This window comes from Hordeum vulgare, chromosome 3H, assembly GCF_904849725.1.
Source record: "Hordeum vulgare subsp. vulgare chromosome 3H, MorexV3_pseudomolecules_assembly, whole genome shotgun sequence".
Taxonomy (NCBI): Eukaryota; Viridiplantae; Streptophyta; class Magnoliopsida; order Poales; family Poaceae; genus Hordeum; species Hordeum vulgare.
In genome coordinates this window covers 1,651,859-1,675,438 of record NC_058520.1, presented here as the reverse complement: position 1 = coordinate 1,675,438, position 23,580 = coordinate 1,651,859, and the positions used below count along the sequence as shown (strand labels likewise).

General features: G+C 46.1%; 1 protein-coding gene across 1 annotated transcript; it reads left to right on the top strand.

Moving 5' to 3' along the window:
* The first annotated feature begins 684 nt into the window (after positions 1–684).
* Positions 685–21,833, top strand: LOC123442354. The gene is made up of 13 exons (XM_045118369.1): positions 685–899; positions 6,368–6,623; positions 6,722–6,950; positions 7,056–7,206; positions 7,317–7,724; positions 7,993–8,421; positions 8,663–8,718; positions 10,855–10,906; positions 11,030–11,425; positions 11,520–11,663; positions 17,124–17,281; positions 17,885–17,953; positions 21,495–21,833. Exons 1-13 carry the CDS (start codon positions 792–794, stop codon positions 21,574–21,576), a joined length of 2,538 nt encoding a protein of 845 aa, XP_044974304.1. The 5' UTR covers positions 685–791; the 3' UTR covers positions 21,577–21,833.
* Positions 21,834–23,580: the final 1,747 nt, after the last annotated feature.

Genomic DNA, 23,580 nt, shown 5'->3' with positions numbered 1-23,580 from the left:
GATCGTCACACTATGGGTACCATATCGTCCACACGACCATGGCCACCGGACAATACCAAGCCACGTGCTCTACCCACGAGCACTGTGGAACCATCTCCAGGACCGCCGTCTCGGGATCCAAGACCTAGACACCACCTCATCTGAGATCCGCCACTACCCCAACCAACGAGACGAGCAGAAATGCCTTGCCTTTCCCACCCCTGGGCAAACCCCAGCACCGACCTCCATCGACTCGTCCTGCAACACCGGGCACGAGACAAGCGCGGTCTTACGGCACTGTATAGCGCACACCACCGGGAGGCCACCGCCCACGCCAGACCTTCCCGTGCCGCCACCCACGGCCGGAGCAACACACCCCATTATCGACGCCAGATCCAGGACGAGGCACGCGACCACCCGAAGCCCCCTGCTCCGCATCAACCATCCGCCCAGAAATCTCATTCCAGCCCACGAGTCAACGCACGCATCGGCATCGCACGTCCCTCCACACACGCCACATAAAGATACGCCTCCTTCTCCTTCCTTCCTTCCTTCCTTCCACTTGCATTTTGCTCCTCCTTCCTTCCGTATTGTATTGTTGAGCGCTCATATTTCCGAGCTGCAGGTTAGTGCTCCCCGTTGACTCTACTACTTTTCCTCCCCGATCTGTTGTCTGTGTAATTGCTTTGTGCAAAGCTTGATTGGTTGACTCTCGGAGAACCAAGCTAGATTGCTCATAAATATGTGCTAACATCTCTACGTATAAACATGCCTTTTGTTCTTCTGCTTCTACATCCAGGTGAAGCAATAGCATGGCTGATGGGCCAAGACGTGTGCCATTCCATTTACTGGAAATTATGACAGATAATTTCTCTCCACACCTCGTAATTGGCCACGGTTCGTATGGAAAAGTTTACCTGGTATGATTAATCATTCACAATTTCATAAGCATATGGTTAGAAATGCCACCGTTTTTGTTGGCTTTTGAAACGTCAATACATCCACAAACACCACGTATGTGTACGTGCCCAACCAAGCAAGCAAGTAGCTTGATGGATTGCTTTAGCAGCGCAGCACACGCGTATACGTGGATAGCTTGCTGGGCTTAGTTCCTTTGGACTACAGCGTCGTCTACGGAATAGCTAGCTGGGTTTAGCTGGGTTTAGCGTCGTCGTCGGCGGCGACTATGTATACTACTAAGCTGGACCTAACCCAAATCGAGTAGGAATTGATATCCTATATGGATACCAATACACACACAAACACGGAATTAACTCACATTCACTCCCTAATCACGATGTCCTTACTTTACGATTTGGACGTCGATCTTTTCTCGCATCTTCAAGAACTTCTGTCGTTCAAGAGACTTCGTGAGAATATTGGTAAGCTGGTCTTTCGTGTTCACATGTTAAACCTCGATCATCCCTTTTTCAATGCACTCCCGGATGTGGTGGAGCCGGGTGTTTATGTGCTTGCTTCTTTCGTAATGAACCGGATTTTTGCACAATGAGATTGCAACTTGATTGTCGATCTTCAATGACAACTTCTGCACCTCCTGCTTTAAAAGAATAGCTAGGAGTCTTTTCAGCCATACTGTTTGACAAGCCGCCGTGTTTGCCGCTATGTATTCTGTCTCGCATGAAGACAATGTCACCACATTTTGCTTCTGAGAATTCCAGCTAATCGGATTCGGACCAAGGTAGAAAACCATGCCCGTCGGCTCTTTCGGTCATCAACATCACCTGCCATGTCGCTATCTGAATATCCACAAAGGATCAATCCTTCATTTCTCTTTTTGTACGTGCAACCAAGATTAATGGTGCCTTTCACATAGCGTAATATTTGATTGACCGCGCTCATGTGCTCGGTTGTCGGATTCTCCATGAAACAACTTACGATCCCGACTGAATAAGCCAAGTCAGGTCAGGTATGCACCAGGTATCTTAGGCTGACCACAACACTTCGATACATTGTGGAGTCCACGGAGGATTTGAGCTACGCTTGCTCAACTATGACGCTGGTCCATTGGAACTTGTGTCTCTTAGCAATCTGACATGCCACACTTGTCCAATAACTTGACCGCGTAGGCCGATTGACATAGAGAAATCTCTCCAGAGCTTTGCTTCACTTCGATGCCCAAGTAATAGCTGAGTAATTCGAGATCACTCATGCTAAACTTGTTCTTCATTTGTGCCTTGAAATGTTCAATTTTTTGTACGCTATCTCTGGTGATAATCAGATTATCGACATAAACTCCAACTAGCAGGTTTGAGCCTTTGGAGTTCTCTGTATAGACTGCATGATCGAGGGGACATCTTTTGAACCCAAGCGAGACCAAACTTCGGTCTAACTTTAAGTTCCAAGCTCTTGGCGCTTGCTTCAACCCGTAAAGTGCCTTCTTGAGCTTGTAAACTTTCCCGTCTTCGCCTTTCTTCTCTTAGCCGAGGGGTTGTTCCACGTACACTTTTTCTGTGAGATCACCGTTGAGGAAAGCGGATTTAACATCCATATGATGAACCTTCCAATCCTCTTGTTCTGCCAAAGTTAGGAGCACTCTCACCGTCTCGAGTCGAGCAACCGGTGCAAACATCTCATCATAGTCAACTCCTTGACGTTGTACATAGCCCTTTGCAACGAGTCTTGCCTTGTACTTCACAATGGCACCCTTCATGTCCTTCTTTAACTTGTAAACCCACTTCAAACCTATCGCCTTCTGGTTTGAAGGTCGGGTTACCAAAGTCCACGTGCCATTCTCTCAATCGCCTTCATCTCCTCATCCATGGCGTGCGTCGAGCTAGAACTTTTGCTCGCCTCTACGAAGTTCACCGTCTCCTCAACTCCGAACATACATAGTCCGGAGTACTTGAGCGTAACTGGCTTTGTGTACTTGTAGACTTTCTTGAACATCTTGTAGCGACGAGGCCCTGAGGAGTCCGTTGTGTCTTGCGAAGGAGGAGACACAAATTGTGTCGGTGTTGATGCACTTGAGGAAGACAGCTAAGTCCCGGGTGTGTCATCGACATTCGCGTCGTCGGCATAGTCGTCGTGACCGTGACCATCATCTTGATTGTCATCGTCACTATGCGCCTCGTTGTTGATGTTGTCGTCGAGATCTCCGCCCGTGCCGTGCGCGTCGTTGTCACTGTCTCCTTGCGACTTATGCGCGTTGTCGTCGGTGTCGGCACCATGATGATCACTACCATGGTGGTCACCTTTGTCGGGCGTCTTGCCAACCACCTGGACGTCCTCTTCTGCATCATTGTCAGTTGGAAATTGAACTTTGAATATGTTACCATTTGGAGCATCGTTGGCTGCTGCGCTTCAATTCCATGCTTTGTTTTCTTCACACATGATGTCGCGTGAAATCCGTAGATGCTTGATTTGTGGATCGTAGAAGCGGTATGCCTTGGTGCCGGAACTCCTCTAGTATCTGATGAACACCATCTTGGTGCTACGATCAGCCAGCTTTGAGGGATGCGGCTCCGCCGTCTTCACATGTGCCACGCACCCGAACGTCCGTAAATGAGACACATTTTGGCTTACGTCCGTAAATTGCTTCATACGGAGTCTTGTCAATCACCGCCTTCGTTGGAACCCGGTTGAGAAGATAGACCGTCGTCGAGACAACTTCTTCCTAAAAAGTTCCCGGTAGGTTCTTGCTCTTGAGTAAACTCCTTGTCATGTCAACGATAGTTCGATTGCGCCTTTCAATGACCCCGTTCTACCGCGGCGTGTAAGGTGCCATGAGGAACCTTTTTATGCGAATCTTCTCGCAGTAGTCGTTGAACTCGTTTGTCGTAAACTCTCCGCCGCGATCTGTCCGTAGAGCGCGAAACTTCAACTTGTGTTCCATCTCCGTTGCAGCCTTCGGCTTCTTGAACGCTTCAAACGCCTCATCTTTAGATCGTAGGAGAACGACCCACATATATCTCGAGTAATCATCTACCACAAGGAAGAAGTACTTCTTTCCTGCGTGAGTTGCCGGGGTGATAGGGCCACATAGATCACCATGGAGCAGCTCAAGTGCATCACTTGCACGATAGGTAGACTGAGCAGGGAACGGCATGCGGTGCTATTTTTCAACCAAGCACCCGTCACATACTCGATCAACATGGTAGATAAATGGCATCCCGGATACCATATTCATCTTTGACATATTCTTCAAGGCGTAGAAGTTAACATGTCCAAATCTAGCATGCCATAACCACAAATCATGATCACTCTTGGCGAGCCAACACCACGATTGATATTGATCAAGGTTGAGGATATAAAGCCTGTTCCGTGTGCGATTAACACGAGCTAGCACGTTTCGGAGGTTGTCGAAGATCGTCATCACTCCGTTCTTGATATTCACCTTGCATCCATTCTCGTCAAGCTTCCCAATAGAGATGATGTTGTTGCGAAACCATGGGATGTAGTACACTTCGGTGAGTATGTGATGTTTGCCTGTGAGATCCTCAAAGAGGACAGATCCTTGCCCGCAAATCTCCACAGCTGAACCATCACCGAACTTGACCGAGCCTTCAACATCATATTTCAGCTCGAGGAATTTCTCCTTGCACCCCGTCATATGGTTACTAGCACCCGTGTCGAGATACCACGACACGTTCAGATCACCGGAAAACTTTGGTGTCACTTTCTTCTCGTGAAGTATCACCTTCCGGCTTGGTTTCACAACCACCGTTTCAGCGAGATCACAAACTTCGGCCATCAGAAGACCTGGACCTTCGCCTTCCTGATTTGCCAAATTTGCCTTATCTCCCGCTTGTTAGGCTTCGGACAATTCTTCGCAAAGTGATCCATCTTATTGCAGTTATAGCACTTGACCTCGGACAAGTCCAAGTTCCGTGGCTTCTGCTCTTTAGATTGGTCAGCCTTAACTTGACCTTGTGGTTTGCCTTTTTCTTTGCCTTTTCCTGTTTGTCCGTCGTCCTTCGTGTTGCTTGAGCCTTCGCCACCATCACGCTAATTGGGGCCTCCCAATCTGCGCGAGAGTACATGAGTTGGTCACTACCTCCTCCTTTGCCTTTTCGACAGCCACGAGCATTCTCTTCCCATGTCCGCAAGCGTCCGATCACATCTGTTGTGGTCATGTCGTCGATGTCGTAGAGCTGCTCGAGCGTGCCAATGATGTACGTAAATTTATCAGTCACCAAACTGAAAAATTTCTCCACAATCTCGGTCTCATCGAGCTTTGCACCAAGCGTGCGGATCTCTCCCACCAAAGTAGTAAGAAGCATGGCATAGTCGTTCATCGATTCAGCTTCCTCCGTCTACAACTTGTGAAATTGGTGCTCCAGCACTTGTGCCCGAGCCTTGGTGACGCGATCTTCTCCGATCCTCATCTCCTTGAGAGTGTTCCACGCCTCTCTTGCCGTCTCGAACTCCACCAATGTCATTAGCACGGAATCCGTTACGGGCTGGGCTATGGCGGCCATGGCACCTTCGTCGCGCTCCTCGTCGACGTCGTCGTCCGTGATGGCCTCCCACACTCGAAGGGATCAGAGAATAATCTTCATCTTCACCGCCCACACGCCGTAGTTGGCGTCGGTGATCATCGGGTACCGGATGAGGATGTTGCCATGCTCCTGGACGTTGGCGCCGCTCGTTCCCCCACCACTGAGTACTGACTTGCCTCCCTTCTTCACCTTGTCGCCGTTCTTGTTCGCCTTGACACCGTCCTTGTCGGACTTGACCGACTCAGCGTCGCTGTCCGTCATCGTAGATCATAAATCGTCGAGGCTCTAGATATCAATTGTTGGCTTTTAAACTGTCAATACCACCAGAAACACCATGTATGTGTACGTACAAAGCTAGCCAACCAAGCAAGCAAGTAGCTTGATGGATTGCTTTAGCAGCGCAGCACAGGCGTATACATGGATAGCTTGCTAGGCTTAGTTCCTTTGGACTACAGCGTCGTCGACGGAATAGCTAGCTGGGCTTAGCGAACGAAATTGATCGGAAAGACTACAGTGTCGCTCCTGAGCTTTTTATTGTTTTTTTTTTCTGTTGTAAAGATTACAGGGGGCACAAGTATATATATACTACTAAGCTGGACCTAACCTAAATCGAGTAGAAATTGATATCCTACATGGATACCCATACACAGACGGACACAGGATTAACTCATAGTTTTCTCATACTCATATTCGTTTCCTATCAATCTGCTTGAGGAACAACTTTTTTTTTTTTGAAAAGGAGGAAACGATCCCCGGCCTCTGCATCAATCGATGCATGCAATCATATTATTAATAATAAATGAACATATAATTTTCTAAAAACCTACGCCTATTCAAGGATCAGTATATTTGAGTAATATTTTCTGCTTTATGGATGCCATATATATATATCCCTGCAAACAAAAAACTAAACCATTTATTTCCTATAGGGGACGCGGGATGGTCAAAAAATTGCTGTAAAGATTCTTCGCGACGTGCCAGGACATGACGATACGGAATTTGATAAGGAATTTGACATCCTTGTAAAACTGCAACACCAGAACATCGTGCAGTTAGTTGGTTATTGCCATGAAACCGGACGAGAATACTCGTCGTACGAGGAAACGAAGGTTCTTGCTGATGACAGAAAGAGGGCGCTTTGCTTTGAGTTTATGGAAAAGGGAAGCCTTAGCCGCCATCTTTCCGGTAAATCTATGATGATGCTTCACTTGTATATGTAGGATGTTAACTTCTCCATTTTTGTATATTTGTTTTGAATTGTAATATTGTCTTTATTTATATAGCCGAGTCAACTGGACATGATTGGCACACGCGCTACGCTATGATTAAGGGTATTTGCAATGGTTTAAAGTACCTTCACGAGGGGGTGAAGCCTCCTATTTTTCATTTGGATCTAAAACCAGCCAACATATTGCTGGATCAGAACATGATCCCGAAAATCGCAGATTTTGGATTGTCGAGATTCTTCAATGAAGAAAAATCTTATAGCACTAATGATCTTATAGGAACACTGTAAGCTTATTTTCATGTTAAGTGTTTTATTTCCTAAGCAGATAGTTCTTATTTGCGTTGGGCACAGGGAATGTCAGTAACATACCCGTTGTGTCATGCTTGCAGTGGGTACTTGCCACCGGAGTGTATACCTCATGGAATAATCTCAAATAAATTTGACATATTCAGCCTGGGTGTTGTGGTTATAAAGATAATTGCAGGACCTGAAGGCTACTCCAGAAGTGCTGAAACGACCTCCGATCAATTCACTGAGACTGTAAGAATTGCGTCTACTAATTAAGATAGCACTTTTGTATATTGTCACTGGTACTTGTCTGTTTTCTTCTATCTAATACACTAATCACTCGGTGTGTTCTGAATTGCCAGGTGCATGATAATTGGAGGGATAGGCTACAATTAACGGCGTCAGGGGATTTGTTGGAATCGTATTCTGAGCAAGTAAAGACATGTATCGAAATTGCTCTAAGCTGTTTGAAGGCCGATCGGCAGGAAAGGCCAACTATAGGGGATATTGTTAATAAGCTTACTGGGACAGAGACACCAGAAAACTATCATGAGGCATTAATTGACGAGGTACGATCAACAATTGCTCTAAGCTGTTTGGAGGACGATCGGCAGAAAAGGCCAACTAGAGGGGATATTGTTAATAAGCTTACTGGGACAGGGACACTAGAAAACTATGATGAAGCCAAGTGGCAGAAAAGGCTATTAATTGATAATAAGTTTACTGGGAGAGAGACAATAAAAAACTATCTTGAGGCATTAATTGATGAGGTACGATCAACAATGCCACAATTTTTTTTTTTTCGAGTATGTTTGTAGTCGTTTTTCTTGTTTTCCCATCCTAGAAAAACAAGTGCCAAGCTTCAACATATATAACTGATGCTTCCGGCCTGAAAATATTATGCCAACGGCTATTAATTTTGTTAAGTTGGATGATCGATCGTGGCATAGAAGGCCGGGTTGCCATTGCATGCGCATTGCGCCAAAGACATTGCTAATTTTTTTGTGGTTAACCTTGTGGCTTCCTTGTTGCATGCAGATGAGCACTAACTTGATAGATGTCCATCCCCTCCAGCTCCACTTCTCTTTCCGGCCAAACAAGTGTATCTCCTGCGTATTTCACGTAACTAACAACATGAATGATCAGCATCTGTCTGTGAGGTGTGTGCCGAAACACGAGGAGGCAACACCTCGCTACTACGCCTGTCGGAGCCGCATCGCCTGTGTTGTGCCACCAAGGTCCACGCACACCTTCGTTGTAACGATGGTACAACAAGAGCAGCCGCCGGCCATCATGGACGTGCTTGACATGGTCGTAGAGACTATCCTGGGGGAAGTAAAGCTGCGTTCGTTGTCTGATTCGTTTGACAAGCATTTTGAGGATGCTAGAGAAGAAAAGAGCTGTGGTTTTCGTGAGGTGACCCTAAAGGCTGTCTGTGCAACAACGAGCAAGACCACGACATCTGAGGTCAGTTATTTTTTTCTTGATGGATGGATTTCAACTTGATCAAAGAGACGCTAGCTAGGATATTCTATTATACTACTCCCTCCGTCCTAAAATAACTGTCTCAACTTTGTACTAGCTCTAGTACAAAATTATACTAAGCTCAAGATACTTATTTTGGAACGAAGGGAGTAGTTTTTTTTTTTCCGCTATATTTCACCTTCTGTTTTCGCGCGCATGTTTTCATCAACCATGATTACTTCAGGTCTTGATGGGTGATGATCGACTATGGTCAATGGATGTGCACCCCACAGAGCCTTGGTGAGTTCAAGCTTCTAGAGATATTTTTTGTTTGGTGGTGTGGGTACAAAGTACGTGACGTACAGTTAATCACTTCAGAAACCACAACCAACCAAAGATCCATAAAAAAGTACTACAAATTAAAGGTAAAGGAAGTCTGCTAGCTGGGACAAAATCAAACAAGCCCAAAAAGACATATATATATATATATATATATATATATACGAGATGACATACCTTAAGTTAAGTTTAGGGTTAACTTGCCTGAGCTGCGCCGCCAGATTCAAAGACTAAGGATCAATCCGTCGTGGACGAGGAAGACCCCGGCCCTGCTTGCCTCTTCTTGTCTCCGTCCTGCTTATGATCTCATATCTAACTCCTAAGCCGTATGATAAAAAACTTTAAGATCCATGTTGTTTTAAGACATGCAGTGCTTTGTTTTTTTTTCGTGCGTGCTTCCGTAAGATTGTTTTGTAGGCTACTTTTCTTTAGGGAATTTCATACTTTACCTAAGGTTTTTCTTTTTTGAGCGACCGCCACCTTTTTCTTTCTCTTCACCTTTAGGCAACTAGGTAGCTCCACTCGGCTCGTAGATTCTTCCTATGGGTTGTTTATATCGGATGATGCGTTCCTTTTTGTTGTTGTTTCTTTTTTCCTTTTTTTCCTGTTTCATTATTTATTTTAAATTATGTAGTATTCTAGTTCCACTTTTTTATTATTTAATGTTCTATTTTCTCCCATTCCTTTTTCCTTTTTTATTCTCTGTTTTTTGTATATTTGTTTAATATCATATAGAAATTCATATTGTCATCTGTTAGGTTTAAATGTATTGCAAATCTTGTTCGCGGATTATTTTGTCGGCGGTCCTGTATCGCGTCATGCGTACCGTGTTTACTTATTGATATGCTTGCACGTGGGTCTTTTGTTGGGTAGTTTTTACGACACGGTCTAGGGGTTTCATTTTGGATTGATTTTGCAAATTTTCATTTAAATGAGGGTTAACAATGTCTCATCTAACTCATATACCGTTAGATATACATGCTTCTGAGTCACATTCGGTGTCATTGTGTCATATTTTCTGTTCGTCTCTCCTGAAGCAGCAAGGCCTGACATAACTTTTTTTAGTGGGGCGTTTTTATGCTTTGGGTATTAGCTTTATTTTGTGGGTTGTAGCTTTTATGTGGAGGGTCGCCTGTTTTGTATTTCTTTATTTTTGGTGGACTATGTAGTAGATGAGAGAGTAACTAGATTTTTGTATTTGGATTTGCTAAGATTTGGTGACATCTCATCTAAATCTTTAATCATGTGATTTGTTTGATTTTCGCATAGACTCGATTGCCCACTTCAGCTCATTCTTTTTTTGTCGCCAGTCTTCTTTTCAGTCGAGTCTAACCCTTTTTTTTCGAGTTGCAAGTCTACACTTGACTCTGAACTAGGGCCCGACTTTTTTTGTCATAGTTGCAAGCGCAAGGTGCGCTTGCAACTAGGCTCAATATTTTTTTGTCCTAGTTGCAAGTTCACATTCGATTCGCAACTCGGGTCCGATTTTCACACCCTAGTTGCAAGTTCATATTCGGATCGTAACTCGGATCCAATCTTGCAACTGGGTTTTGTAGTTGCAAGTCCATATTCGAATCGCAACTCGGGTCCGACATTTTTTTGTCCAAGTTACAAGTCCACCCTTGACTCGTAATTAGGGCCTGACCTTCTGGTCCCAGTTGCAAGTACACCCTTGACTCGCAATTAGGGTCCATATTTTTTCCAGTTTCAAGTCCACACTCGACTCGCAACTAGAGCCTGACCTTTTTTGTCTCAGTTACAAGTCCACCCTCAACTAGTAACTGGGGCTTGATCTTTCTTTTGTCCCAGTTGCAATCTCATCCTCGATTGGCATCTGGGTCTTAATATTTTTTTAATCAAAGTTGCAAGTCGATCTTCGACCCGCAACTGTGGCCTGAGCTTTTTTTTTGTCCCAATTGCAAGTCCATCCCTGATTCACAACCGGGGCCAACCTTTTTACTGCCACTAGCAGCTCCACCATATACCTGCAACCGGGGATTACACCATCCCTGATTTCATTTTCTTTAAATGGATCTAGAAAAAAAAAACACCCAGGATTTTCTATGCCTAAGGAGTATGTTTCTTGGTGTGACGCAGGATTTTGGCAGGCTATGCGAGACGACTTGTGATTTGGAACTACAAAACCCAGGTATATACGATGTAGGATGCAGCCGTATTCTTGTTGGGATGGATGCATTGATGGGCTGGGCCCTCACATAGTATATTATACACCGATTCCTAATTGTATACATATATCTTTTGTGCGATGCAGACAAGAATGATGGAGTGTGGATTCTTTCCTGGGCGGGCAGATGCCTCCTACAGTGTGGTTGTTAACACCGTTAGGTTTATAGCAAAGTCGAAGGAGCAATTGTTCGTGGTGGGTGATGACTATGGGTACATCTACGTGCATGACTCTATGACAATGAAGGAACTCAAGAAATTCAAAGCTCACGGCAGTAGTGTCACATCATTCGCCGTTCATCCGACTCAACCATTTGTGCTGTCGGCATCTTGGGACAAACTGATCAAGCTCTGGGACTATGACAAGGGGTGGGAGTGCATCCAGACATTCACTGGGCACTCGCACTGGGTGTGGCAAGTCAAGTTTAATCCGCATGACGCCGCCAACACTTTTGCCAGTGCTTCAGGTGACGGCACGGTCAAGGTGGTCAATTACGTATTCACCTTTTTATACTCGTCCTCGTGCATAGCTACAAATGAATATAATTTGTTTATTTATTTATCTCTCGTTCAAACAGATCTGGAGTATCTCTTCTCCCATGCATGTCACCAGCCTCGACTGCGAAGGTGGACAGGGATGTGTTGATTACTATCCCACGGCCGCGGGTGGTGATCAGCAGCACTACATGGTTGCAGGATCAATCTATTCCGGGAAGACATCGGTATGGCTTCTAGATCATCTTTATTTTTTTTAAATGGAGGTTGCATCAATTGATGCATTTGTCCATGTTTATCAATTATTTAATAAAAGTATGATAAGAACATACATCAAGCCATCTAAAGCCATCACTCACCCTTATAAACTCGATTATATGAAGTGCTCTCATTTTTCATATCTAAAGCCGATATCATCGTCGATCAATTCATATAACGTATTGAAACCAACCATCGATGCAGCAAACCTAAACCGTACACCACATGCACACGTTCGAAAAGACGCCATCATCATCAAACCCGTGTCTCATCTTCACGAGAGATATCCGCATCATCCTTGTCAGTCCGACCATCCGTCGATGCCACCAAGACGTCCAACGGCATCACCGCCCCGCTCGTCCATCCCGACGCGGAGACTCTGAAAGATCTGTCGTGTGTAGCACCTGTCGAACAGGCATGACACAGCGTAGCACCTTTCCGCTACGCATGACTTGACATCTTCATCGAAGCTTCGTTCAAGACGAAGCCGCTCCGCCTCCTGCTCTGCCTTCCAACGCTGCTTCACAAACGATGCTTTCAAGATAAAAACTACACCGTAGTGCCATAATAGTCTGAAATGAAACCAGATCCTAGGGTTTCCCCCGAAACAGCACGAGTGAGGCGACAATAGTTAAACGATGATGCCTTCATCAAGGTAGCAACATCGAACACCGCCATCGCCTACCGTCAGCATGGTTTTCACCGGAATCTATGTCTCCCCAAATTGCAACGGGGACATGATGATGGATCTCGAGATCGGGCCACCCATCCTTAGGCCGACCATCTCCGTTATCAGATAAACAAATGATATCAGATGTTGTAGTGCGTGGTTGCATGTATATATGCCGCACATCTTAAATTAACAACGTCTCTCCTTCATTTTCTGTTGGATTTAGAACGCTGATTAAATCCTCCAGCACAGCTTTCGTGCAAGCTAGCTAAGCTAGCAAGTGCGTGGATGATTGATTGATCAACAGAAGCCACACACATGCACGTACAGGTGTGTACGTAGACGTGAAGATCGATCTCGGCGGAACGGCTTGGCTACGGAACTTGCGTAACTAGCGATACGAATAAAACTGATCGATGGATTTGATGGCTAAAGGCCCGTGTCGAGCCTTTGCTTTGTATTGTTTTTTGTTTTTCTGATGTGGTGTTACAAGCACCACCCCTAGGGTGCCTTTTATACACATCCACAAGGGACTATGAAAATAGACTAGGACTAGGTATCCTAATACTGCTAGGACTCGGTTTGGTTTTTTTTCCTAGTCCTATGTGTACAAGGCAACGTGATTAACTCATATTCACCCCCTAATCACAATGTCCTTACATTCTGACCTGGGTCCCAAACACGATCATTGCTTCTCATAACCGTTATCATCGGCAAGGCCTTTGTTGTCCCTTGCAGCATTTTATGCACCATCTTTACTGTCGCCGGCTCGTCCGTAGCTCGATGACAACCCTCCTTTTTGGTCGTGTCTTCAATCTTCACCTCTTCTTCGGTGCTTTGTAGACTGTCCTTAGGATCATCGAGGGCACATCTTTTGAACCAGAGTGTGACCATACTTTGGTCTAACTTTGAATTCCAAGCTCTTGGCGCTTGCATCAGCTCGTAAAGTGCCTTTTTGAGCTTGTCAACTTCCGCTTGTTAGTCTTTTCTCTCATAGTTGGGGGGTTGTTCCATGTACACTTCTTCTGTGAGATCGCCGTTGAGGAAAACAGATTTATCATCCATATGATGAACCTTCCAATCCTTTTGTGCTACCAAAGCTAGGAGCACTCTCACTGTCTCGAGTCGAGCAACCGGTGCAAACACCTCATCATAGTCAACTCCTTGACGTTGTACATAGCCCTTTGCAACGAGTCTTCCCTTGTACTTCACAATGACACCCTCCGTGTCCTTCTTTAACTTGAAAACCCACTTTAAACCTATCGCATTTTGGTTTGTAGGTTGGGTTACCAAAGTCCACGTGCCATTGCTCTCAATCGCTTTCATCTCCTCATCCATGGCGTGCGTCCAGCTAGGACTTTTGCTCGCCTCTACGAAGTTCGTCGGCTCCTCAACTCCGAACAGACATAGCCCGGAGTACTCGAGCGTAAGTGGCTTTGTGTACTTGTAGACTTTCTTGAGGGTCTTGTAGCGACGAGGCCCTGAGGAGTCCGTGTGTCTTGCGAAGGAGGCGACACAAATTGTGTCGGTGTTGATGCACTTGAGGAAGATGGCTGAATCCCAGGCGTGTCATCGACATCCACGTCGTCGGCGTAGTCGTCGTGACCGTGACCATCATCTTGATTGTCGTCGTCACTATGCGCCTCGTTGTCGATGTTGTCGTCGAGATCTCCGCCTGTCTCGTGCGCGGCGTTGTCGCTATCTCCTTGCGACCTATGCGCGTCGTCGTCGATGTTGGCACCATGATGATCACTACCATTGTGGTCACCTTGGTTGGGCGTCTTACCAACCACCTGGACATCCTCCCCTGCATCATTATCAGTTGGAAATTCAACCGTGAATCTGTTACGGTTTGGAGCATCGTCGGTTGCGGTGCTCCAATTCCACGCTTGGTTTTCTTCAAACACGACGTCGCGTGAAACCCGTAGACGCTTGGTTTGTGGATCGTAGAAGCGGTATGCCTTGGTGCCGGAACTCCTCTCGTATCCGATGAACACCATCTTGGTGCTACGATCGGCAAGCTTTGAGAGGCGCGGCTCCGCCGTCTTCACATGTGCGACGCACCCGAACGTCCGTAGATGAGACACATTCGGCTTACATCCGTAAATTGCTTCATGCGGGGTCTTGCCGATCACCGTCTTCGTTGGAGCCCGGTTGAGAAGATAGACCGCCGTTGAGACAGCTTCTCCCCCAAAAGTCCCCGGCAGGTTCTTGCTCTTGAGTAAACTCCTTGCCATGTCAACGACGGTTCGATTACGCCTTTCAACGACCCTGTTATGTTGTGGCGTGTAAGGTGCCGCGAGGAACCTTTTTATGCCAATCTTCTCGCAGTAATCGTTGAATTCGTTCGACGTAAACTCTCTGCCGCGATCTGTCCGTAGAGCGCGAACCTTGAACTTGTGTTTCATCTCCGTTGCAGCCTTCAGCTTCTTGAACGCATTAAACGCCTCATCTTTAGATTGTAGGAGAACGATCCACGTATATCTCGAGTAATCATCTACCACAAGGAAGAAGTACTTCTTTCCTGCGTGAGTTGCCGGGGTGATAGGGCCACATAGATCACCATGGAGTAGCTCGAGTGCATCACTCGCTCGATAGGTAGAATGCGCAGGGAATGGCCTGCGGTGCTGTTTTCCAACCAAGCACCCGTCACATACTTGATCAACATGGTCGATAACTGGCATCCCAGATACCATCTCCATTTTTGACATCTTCTTCAAGGCGTAGAAGTTCACGTGTCCAAATCTAGCATGCCATAACCACGAATCATCATCACTCTTGGCAAGCCAACACTCCGGTTGAGATAGATCAAGGTTGAGGATATAGAGCCTATTCCGTGTGCGATTAACACGAGCTAGCACGTTTCAAAGGTTGTCGAAGATCGTCATCACTCCGTTCTCGATATTCACCTTGCATCCATTCTCGTCAAGCTTCCTAATAGAGATGATGTTGTTGCGAAGACGTGGGATGCAGTACACTCCGGTTAGTATGTGATGTTCGCCTGTGAGACCCTCGAAGAGGACAGATCCTTGCCCGCAAATCTCCACAGCTGAACCATCACCGAACTTGACCGAGTCTTCAACATCGTATTCCAGCTCGAGGAATTTCTCCTTGTACCCCGTCATGTGGTTACTGGCACCCGTGTCGAGATACCACGACACGTTCTGATCACTGGATAACTTCGGTGTCACTTTCTTCTCATGAAGTAGCACCTTCCGGCTTGGTTTCAGAACCACCATTTCAGCGAGAGCACAAACTTCGGCCATCAGAAGACCTGGACCTTCGTCTTCCTGCTTTGCCAAATTTGCATTGATCTCCCGCTTGTTAGGCTTCAGACAATCCTTTGCAAAGTGACCCATCTCGTTGCAGTTATAGCACTTAACCTCGGATAAATCCAAGTTCCGTGGCTTCCGCCCTTTTGATTGGTCCGCCTTACCACGACCTTGTGGCTTGCCTTTTCCTTTGCCTTTTCCAGTTTGTCCGTCGCGCTTCACGTTGCTTGAGCCTTCGTCATCATCACGCCTTCCTTTGCTACCTGGGGCCGCCCAATCTGCGCGCGAGTACATGAGTTGGTCACTACCTTCTCCTTTGCCTTTCTGACAGCCACGAGCATTCTCTTCCCACGTCTGCAAGCGTCCGATTGCCTCCGTTATGGTCATGTCGTCGATGTCGTAAAGCTGCTCGCGTGCCGATGATGTACGTGAATTTGTCAGTCACCGAACTGAAAAATTTCTCCACAATCTCGGTCTCCTCGAGCTTTGCACCAAGCGCGCGGATCTCTCCCACCAAAGTAGTAAGACGCATGGCGTAGTCGTTCACCGATTCAGTTTCCTCCATCTGCAACTTGTGAAATTGGCGCTTCAGCACTTGTGCGCGAGCCTTGGTGACGTGATCTTCTTCGATCCTCATTTCCTTGAGTGCGTTCCACGCCTCTCTTGCCGTCTCGAACTCCGCCAATGTCATCAGCACGGAATCCGGCATGGACTGGGCCATGGCGGCCATGGCACCTTCGCCGGACTCGTCATCGACGTCGTCGTCCGTGATTGCCTACCACATTCGGAGGGTTCGGAGAATAATCTTCATCTTCACCGCCCACACGCCATAGTTGGCGTCGGTGAGCATCGAGTACTGGATGGTATGTTGCGATGCGCCTGAACGTTGGCGCCGCCCGTTCCCCCACCACTGGTCGCTGACTTACCGCTCTTTTCACCTTGTCGCCGTTCTTGTTCGCCTTGGGACCGCATTTGCCGGACTTGGCCGACTCAGCGTCGCTGTCCGTCATCGTAGATCGTAGATCGTCGAGGCTCTAGATACCAATTATTGGATTTAGAACCCTGATTAAATCCTCCAGCACAACGTTCGTGCAAGCTAGCTAAGCTAGCAAGCACGTGGATGGTTGATTGATGAACAGAAGCCACACACATGCACGTACAGCCGTGTACGTAGACGTGAAGATCGAACTCAACGGAACGGCTTGGCTACTCGACGGAACTTGCGTAACTAGTGATATGAATAAAACTGATCGATGAATTTGATGGCTAAAAGCCCGTGTCGAGCCTTTGCTTTGTATTGTTTTTCGTTTTTCTAGTGTGGTGTTACAAACACCACTCCTAGGATGCATTTTATACACATCCACAAGGGACTATGAAAATAGATTAGGATTAAGTATCCTAATACTACTATGACTCGGTTTGGCCTTTTTCCTAATCCTATATGTACAGAGCAACGTGATTAACTCACATTTTCTAATATCAATCAGATCTGGGATTTGCGAACACAGACATGTATCCGTGAAATCAAGGGGCTCCAATCATTATGCGAAGTTGGTGTGATCGATTGCCACCCGGATCGTCCAACATTGTTGCTTACCGCATCAGAGGACTATGGTGTTTCTCTCGTCGACTCCACAACCTACAGGTATACTCTCCGGCAGCCCCTGCTATACTATACATTGTGGCTTCATATATACTCCCTCCGTACCTAAATATAAGTCTTTTAAGATATTTCACTAAATGTCTACATACGAAGTAAAATGAATGAATCTATACTCTAAAGTATGTCTATATACATTCGTATGTAGTCCATTAGTGAAACCCCTAAAAAGACTTATATTTAGGAACGGAGGGAGTATATATGACTCTCCTTGGGCATAGTGGTTATTTTCTAATTTTCAGGGTCCCTCCTGTACTAAAGAAACGTTCCACGCGATGGTCATTATAATAAAATAAATGTCCGTGTTAGATCTCCTTTCAACAACAATCACATAGTACCACTTGAAAGTTTAAATTTGGGTCAGAATCCATCCCGTGGAAAGCAAACAATCCAAAAATAACACTCTAACTACACAAGCTTGCTTTTCAATTCAAAAACTTAATTATATGCAAACCAGAGGACCAGAGCAGGGCTACACCATTCCCCTTCTCTTCTTCTGCTTTTCTCTGTTTTATGACATTGTAGAGTACACGTCGTTAAATTATGTAACAAGTTTGGAAATTAATAGTAGGATTCATAATTTCGCAGGTGTGAGAAAACGATCCATTTCGGTCTCGACGAGGTTAGATGTTTTGCATACATCAAGAGCATAAGAAGGTAACAAAGAAAGTCCCTATAGCTCTTGTACTTTACCCCCCACATCTTCTTTTCAACTTTTTAGTGGGAGAATATCATCGCCACAAGAATAGATAACGTGCTAACAAACTAAAGCCATCTCCTCCACATGGAGAATCCTAGTGTACCTAGCCAAATGTGCCAACATCCAAGCTTAGTCAGACCTTTAAGGGGAAAGAAAAGTACTACTAACATAGTGAACGACTGCTGGTTGCTTGCACACATTTAAGAAGGATGAAATGGGGTATGGAAACACTGCTCTTACATTGGTATAAACATCTTGGGAAATGTTTCTAAAAATAGTTAGTGGTTTGTAAATTTAGGCCTCTTCCAATGCAAATATGTTTAGATAAGATGTTTAGAAATGGGTTAGCAACTAAACTTCCCAATGGAGAGGTGCTTAGCTTTTTAGTGCTAAGCTTGTTTCATTTAACTAGTTATAGGGTATAAATTGTGTCTTCGTTTATAGATCATCTGTAAACCGGAAAAAATCATTAAACCTACATGCCTGCGTGTTGTTTGAATACCGTGTTTCCAAAGAACCTTTTTAAGAAAAGCTGATCTTGCACCGGATTTAGTGGAAACTCTGTTTGGATACCGTAACCAATCCATGGATTACCAAACCTGGTATCGCTTACACGCATAATTTCGCATCTTGGACATATGATTAATAATCATTTTTATCAAAAAAAATTTTTTGACCGGTGAGCCAACTCCATCATCGTTTCCCCAAAGCCAGTCCTAGATATGTGATCAGGCTCTTGCGGTGACAGTGGCGTCGCTGCCGCAGCCTGTAGCACCGACCTTGAAAGATCCTGTTGGAAATATGCCCTAGAGGCAATAATAAATTAGTTATTATTATATTTCCTTATTCATGATAATCGTTTATTATCCATGCTAGAATTGTATTGATTGAAAACTCAAATACATGTGTGGATACATAGACAACACACTGTCCCTAGTGAGCCTTTAGTTGACTAGCTCGTTGATCAAAGATGGTCAAGGTTTTCTGGCCATAGACAAGTGTTGTCACTTGATAACGGGTTCTAATGATGTGATGGACAAGACCCAAACTCTGAACGTAGCATATGATCGTGTCAGTTTATTGCTACTGTTTTCGGCTTGTCAATATATCTGTTCCTATGACTATGAGATCATGCAACTCCCGGACACCGGAGGAATACCTTGTGTGTATCAAACATCGCAAAGTTACTGGTTGACTATAAAGGTGCTCTACAGGTATCTCCAAAGGTGTCTGTTGGGTTGGCATGGATCAAGACTGGGATTTGTCACTCCGTGTGATGGAGATGTATATCAGGGCCCACTCCGAAATACAACATCACAATAAGTCTTGCAAGCAATGTGACTAAGGAGTTAGTCACGTGATCTTGTATTACGGAACGAGTAAAGAGACTTGTCGGTAACGGGATTGAACTAGGTATGGAGATACCGACGATCGAATCTCGGGCAAGTAACATACCGAAGGACAAACGGAACAACATACGGGATTAACTGAATCCTTGACATAGAGGTTCAACCGATAGAGATCTTCGTAGAATATGTGGGAGCCAATACGGACATCCAGGTCCCACTATTGGTTATTGACCGGGGAGTGTCTCAGGTCATGTCTGCATAGTTCTCGAACCCGCAGGGTCTGCATACTTAAGGTACGTTGACGTTTCGGTATAGTTGAGTTATAGGTGTTGGTAACCGAAGGTTGTTTGTAGTCCCGGATGAGATCCTGGACGTCACGAGGAGCTTCGGAATGGTCCAGAGGTAAAGATTGATATATAGAAGTCATGTTTTGATCACTGGAAAATTTTCGGGTACTTCGATAGTGTACAGGGAGTGCCGGAAGGGTACCGGGGACCATCGAGAGGGGTGTCACGCCCCGAGGGGCCTCATGGGCTGTGGGAGAAGACAAACCAGCCCCTAGTGGGCTGACCTAAGCCCCCACTAAGACCCAGGAGGTTTGAGGAAAAAAACCCAAAGGTGAAAGAGGAGGAAAGGGTTTTTAAGTGGAGAGGAGGAATCCTACTCCTAGTAGGATTGGAGTAGGACTCCTCCACCTCCAATTTCGGTCAAACTTTGAGGGTTTGAGGCTGCCTCCTCTCCTCCCTCCCTCCTATATATACTAGAGGATTAGAGGCAGCCCTAACCCTAATTGCCACATGCTTCCTCTACTTTTCTCTAGATTTGTTTCTCCTCTGCTCTAGTTCGGCGGTGCTTAGGCGAATCCCTGCTAGATTAGTTCACCACCACCACCACCACGCCGCCATGCTGGAGAACTCATCTACCTCTCCGTCCCTCTTGCTGGATCAAGAAGGCAGGGATCGTCATCGAGCTGTACGTGTGCTGAATGCGGAGGTGCCGTCCGTTTGGCACTAGATCGGGATGGATCGTGATTGGATCGCGGGACGGATCGTGATGATATCGCGGGACGGGCTGCGATTTGGATCGCGAAGATGTTCCACTACATTAACCGCGTTATATTCGCTTCCGCTTAGCGATCTAAAACGGTATGTAGATTCACTCTCCCCTCTCATAGATGATCATCATCATGGATAGGTATTGCGTGTGCGTAGAATTTTTTTCTTTCCGATGCGACGTTCCCCAACAGATCCTGCCACTGTTGGCCCTTGTGTGTCATTGTTGCCGCTGTTTTCCACCCCCCAAGTAGTCCGCCACTGCCGTCCCTTGACCATGGTCGCTGCAACTTGCCAAAGCGGATGACCGAAGAAGAGGAGGAAGATGTTGACATAGCCGGCGGCGTCTCACATTGGAACCAACACTCGTGGAAGAGGAGGATGGGTACATGGACGTATACGGTAAAGACTCACTTGTGAAGAATCTTGATGAAGATGCAATCATCATCAACAGCCCTATCTCAAGCAGATGTGATTCCAATTCAAACTCTGCATGTGTTTGCAGCAGCGGTGGTTCTCATTCAAATTCCAGCAATGATTGCAGCAGCTCGTATTCAGATGAGAGCATCGACAATACTACTCCAGGGGAGCGTAGACGACTGATCTCCCATGGTAAGGAATCTTTGGTAAGGCAGCAGAAGGAGATGAGGTCTAGGGTCACGGCCCGTAAGACGTGCTGGAGACAAAGAGGACAGTGTTGCCTAGCGAGAAGATACACTGGGTTGTTCTGAAAGGCAGCTTGGGCTCTTCCTCGAGGTTCACGATCATTCGAATTAGTGGCAGCATCAGAGCTCGGTAGTGATCTTGAGTCCGATATGAAAGTTCATCTAATACAGATGTCTCCTATTTGAAGTTATTGAGACAAAGAAAGTATTCCATAAACCAATTTTAAGAAAGCCACAACTTAAAACTTGTTTTCCCGAAATCCTCTTTAAGCAGATTTTGCAAAAAGTTATTCCATATAGCAGTAATCCAAACAACTACTAAAGTATAGGGCCGCAAAGTAGGACGGTTTTGTAATTCAGCTTGGGTGTTTTCGTTGACAATGTTATTCCACAGTTCAAACTTCTGACCAGGGTATCATATGTTTGTACTAGCCTCGCCATTGCACATCACTTCGGCATTGCAATCGTGGGTATCGATGAATTTTCCAAGGACGGACTGCCTCCTGCAAGGTAATTGAGGAATGGAGCAAAATAAAGCATGAACGACGGAGCATGAATTGCGTGTTTCAGTTATGCCAATGCAAAGTTGGTGCGGAGATTGTTCTTAGTGGGGTTATTCAGTTAGGTGATAAGCATTTTTTATTTGTAGTACAGAAGTACATAATTTTGCTGTGTGCACTGGAGTATCTTCCGATCTGTGAAACGTGGGTTCCCACAAAATTTACATTTCTTATGAGTTGATCATTTTAAATTTGCTATGAACTTTGCGCATTTCTTTATGTGTTTCTGATTTTTACTTTATTATGAACCAGATATCTCCCACACACCTTTAGCTGCTGAAATGCACAAATAAAGGCTGCATTACCAACTCTCCTGATAAGACCTTTTTAAGTGCATTCCTACATGTTAAACGAGATATATTCTAACCACATGAGATATTAAACCGAAGGAGATATAGATAGATACTCTTGTAACTCCTTTATATTTCTATCTCCTAGTTTTCTTCACTTGCAAGATTGTATCTCAAACATCTATCCTATACGCATATTGGGGTTTGCAACCTCTTATATAATCACGCAACACGTCGGGCATTGTCGCACATGGTAATCAGAGCTACCTTCCTCCACTAAACCTAGCGATCTCATCTCCATCAAAAGCGCACAATCGACATGTCTTCCTCCACCTCCCATCAGCCGATGCTCAGCGGCGGGGTCCCGGAGAAACTCCCCGCACCAACTACATCCTGTGGCGGACACAGATCACGCCGCAGCTGCGGGGCGCCGGCGTCTTCCACTACATCGACGACACGGCTCTCGAACCGGCCAAAGTCCTGACCACCAAGGACACAGCCGGGAAGGAACACTCTGAGTCGAATCCCCTTCACTCATCCTGGGCGAGGGAGGACCAGCAGGTCCTTGGTTACCTGCTCCAAAACCTCTCCAAAGAGGTGCTCGTCACGGTGACCATGATCACCACGGCGCGCGATCTATGGGTGGCCTTGGCGAACATGTTTTCGTCACAATCACCCAGCCGCGTCAACAACATAAGAACTGCGTTGATCAACACGCAGAAGGGGAACCAACCGGTGGCCTCATACTTCGCCACCATGCGGGGCTTTGCAGACGAACTTGCAGCAGCCGACAAAGCCATCCAAGACGACGAGCTCATGTCCTACATTATTCACGGCTTGATCAAGACTACCAGCCTCTGATCTCTGCCTTGGACGCTCGCGTCACATCTCTACCAGCTTATCTCCGATCACGCTTATGACTGCTCCAAGGAATAGGACGGTGGCCTCCGCGAACATCTTCTCCTGTTCAGGAGAGATCGTTCCCGTTGGAGTGACACCGGCTACCCAGAACATGTTCATAGCCGTGAGCCATAAGGTGTTTCTCGTTTTCCAATGCTTGAAATAAGTACCGGTAAACTTGTCCAGTTTCAATGCAGCAGCAAAACCATTGCTCGAAAAATTCCTACACACATTAGGTTTTTGGATTGTTGAGTAAATAGGCAATTTTCCGAGTGTATTAATCCACGAGATAATAATTAGCATGGCATTGACTAGACTAATGATGTACTGATCTTGAACTAACCTAGCACATACTACGCATATGGTTGATATATCTATGCATGCAAGTAGTACTGCTAGGATAAATACGTACATGAGGATAAACAAGTCATACCCTCCAATAGGCCGGTTGGCCGTAGCAGCAGCGTTGGCGTTGGAGGCGGCCGTAGCAGCAGCAGCATCCTCTGCCCTCTTCTTCTCAGCTTCAAGGGCGAGACGATCGGCCTCGGATGGTGAAGACATGGCGATGACAAGGACGACGCGGATGTAGACGAAGCAGGCGGACGGAGGCGAGCAGTCGCGTGATCGCTCCCCAAAAACCTAATCGCCCCTCTCCCGTACAGGAACCGGAGAGGCGGGGTTTCGGAGGCCTGCTGTCCCGTCGACCGTGTACGCGGTAAACGGGACGGAGTCGCCGGCGGCAGCAGCAGCAAAGGGAACGAACGCGTG

Coding starts and splice junctions, on each gene's coding strand:
- LOC123442354 (XM_045118369.1), top strand. CDS start 792: ATGGCTGATGGGCCAAGACGTGTGCCATTCCATTTACTGGAAATTATG. Junction 6,951..7,055: donor AATGATCTTATAGGAACACT/GTAAGCTTATTT, acceptor TCATGCTTGCAG/TGGGTACTTGCCACCGGAGT. Junction 17,954..21,494: donor TACATCAAGAGCATAAGAAG/GTAACAAAGAAA, acceptor TGTTTGTACTAG/CCTCGCCATTGCACATCACT.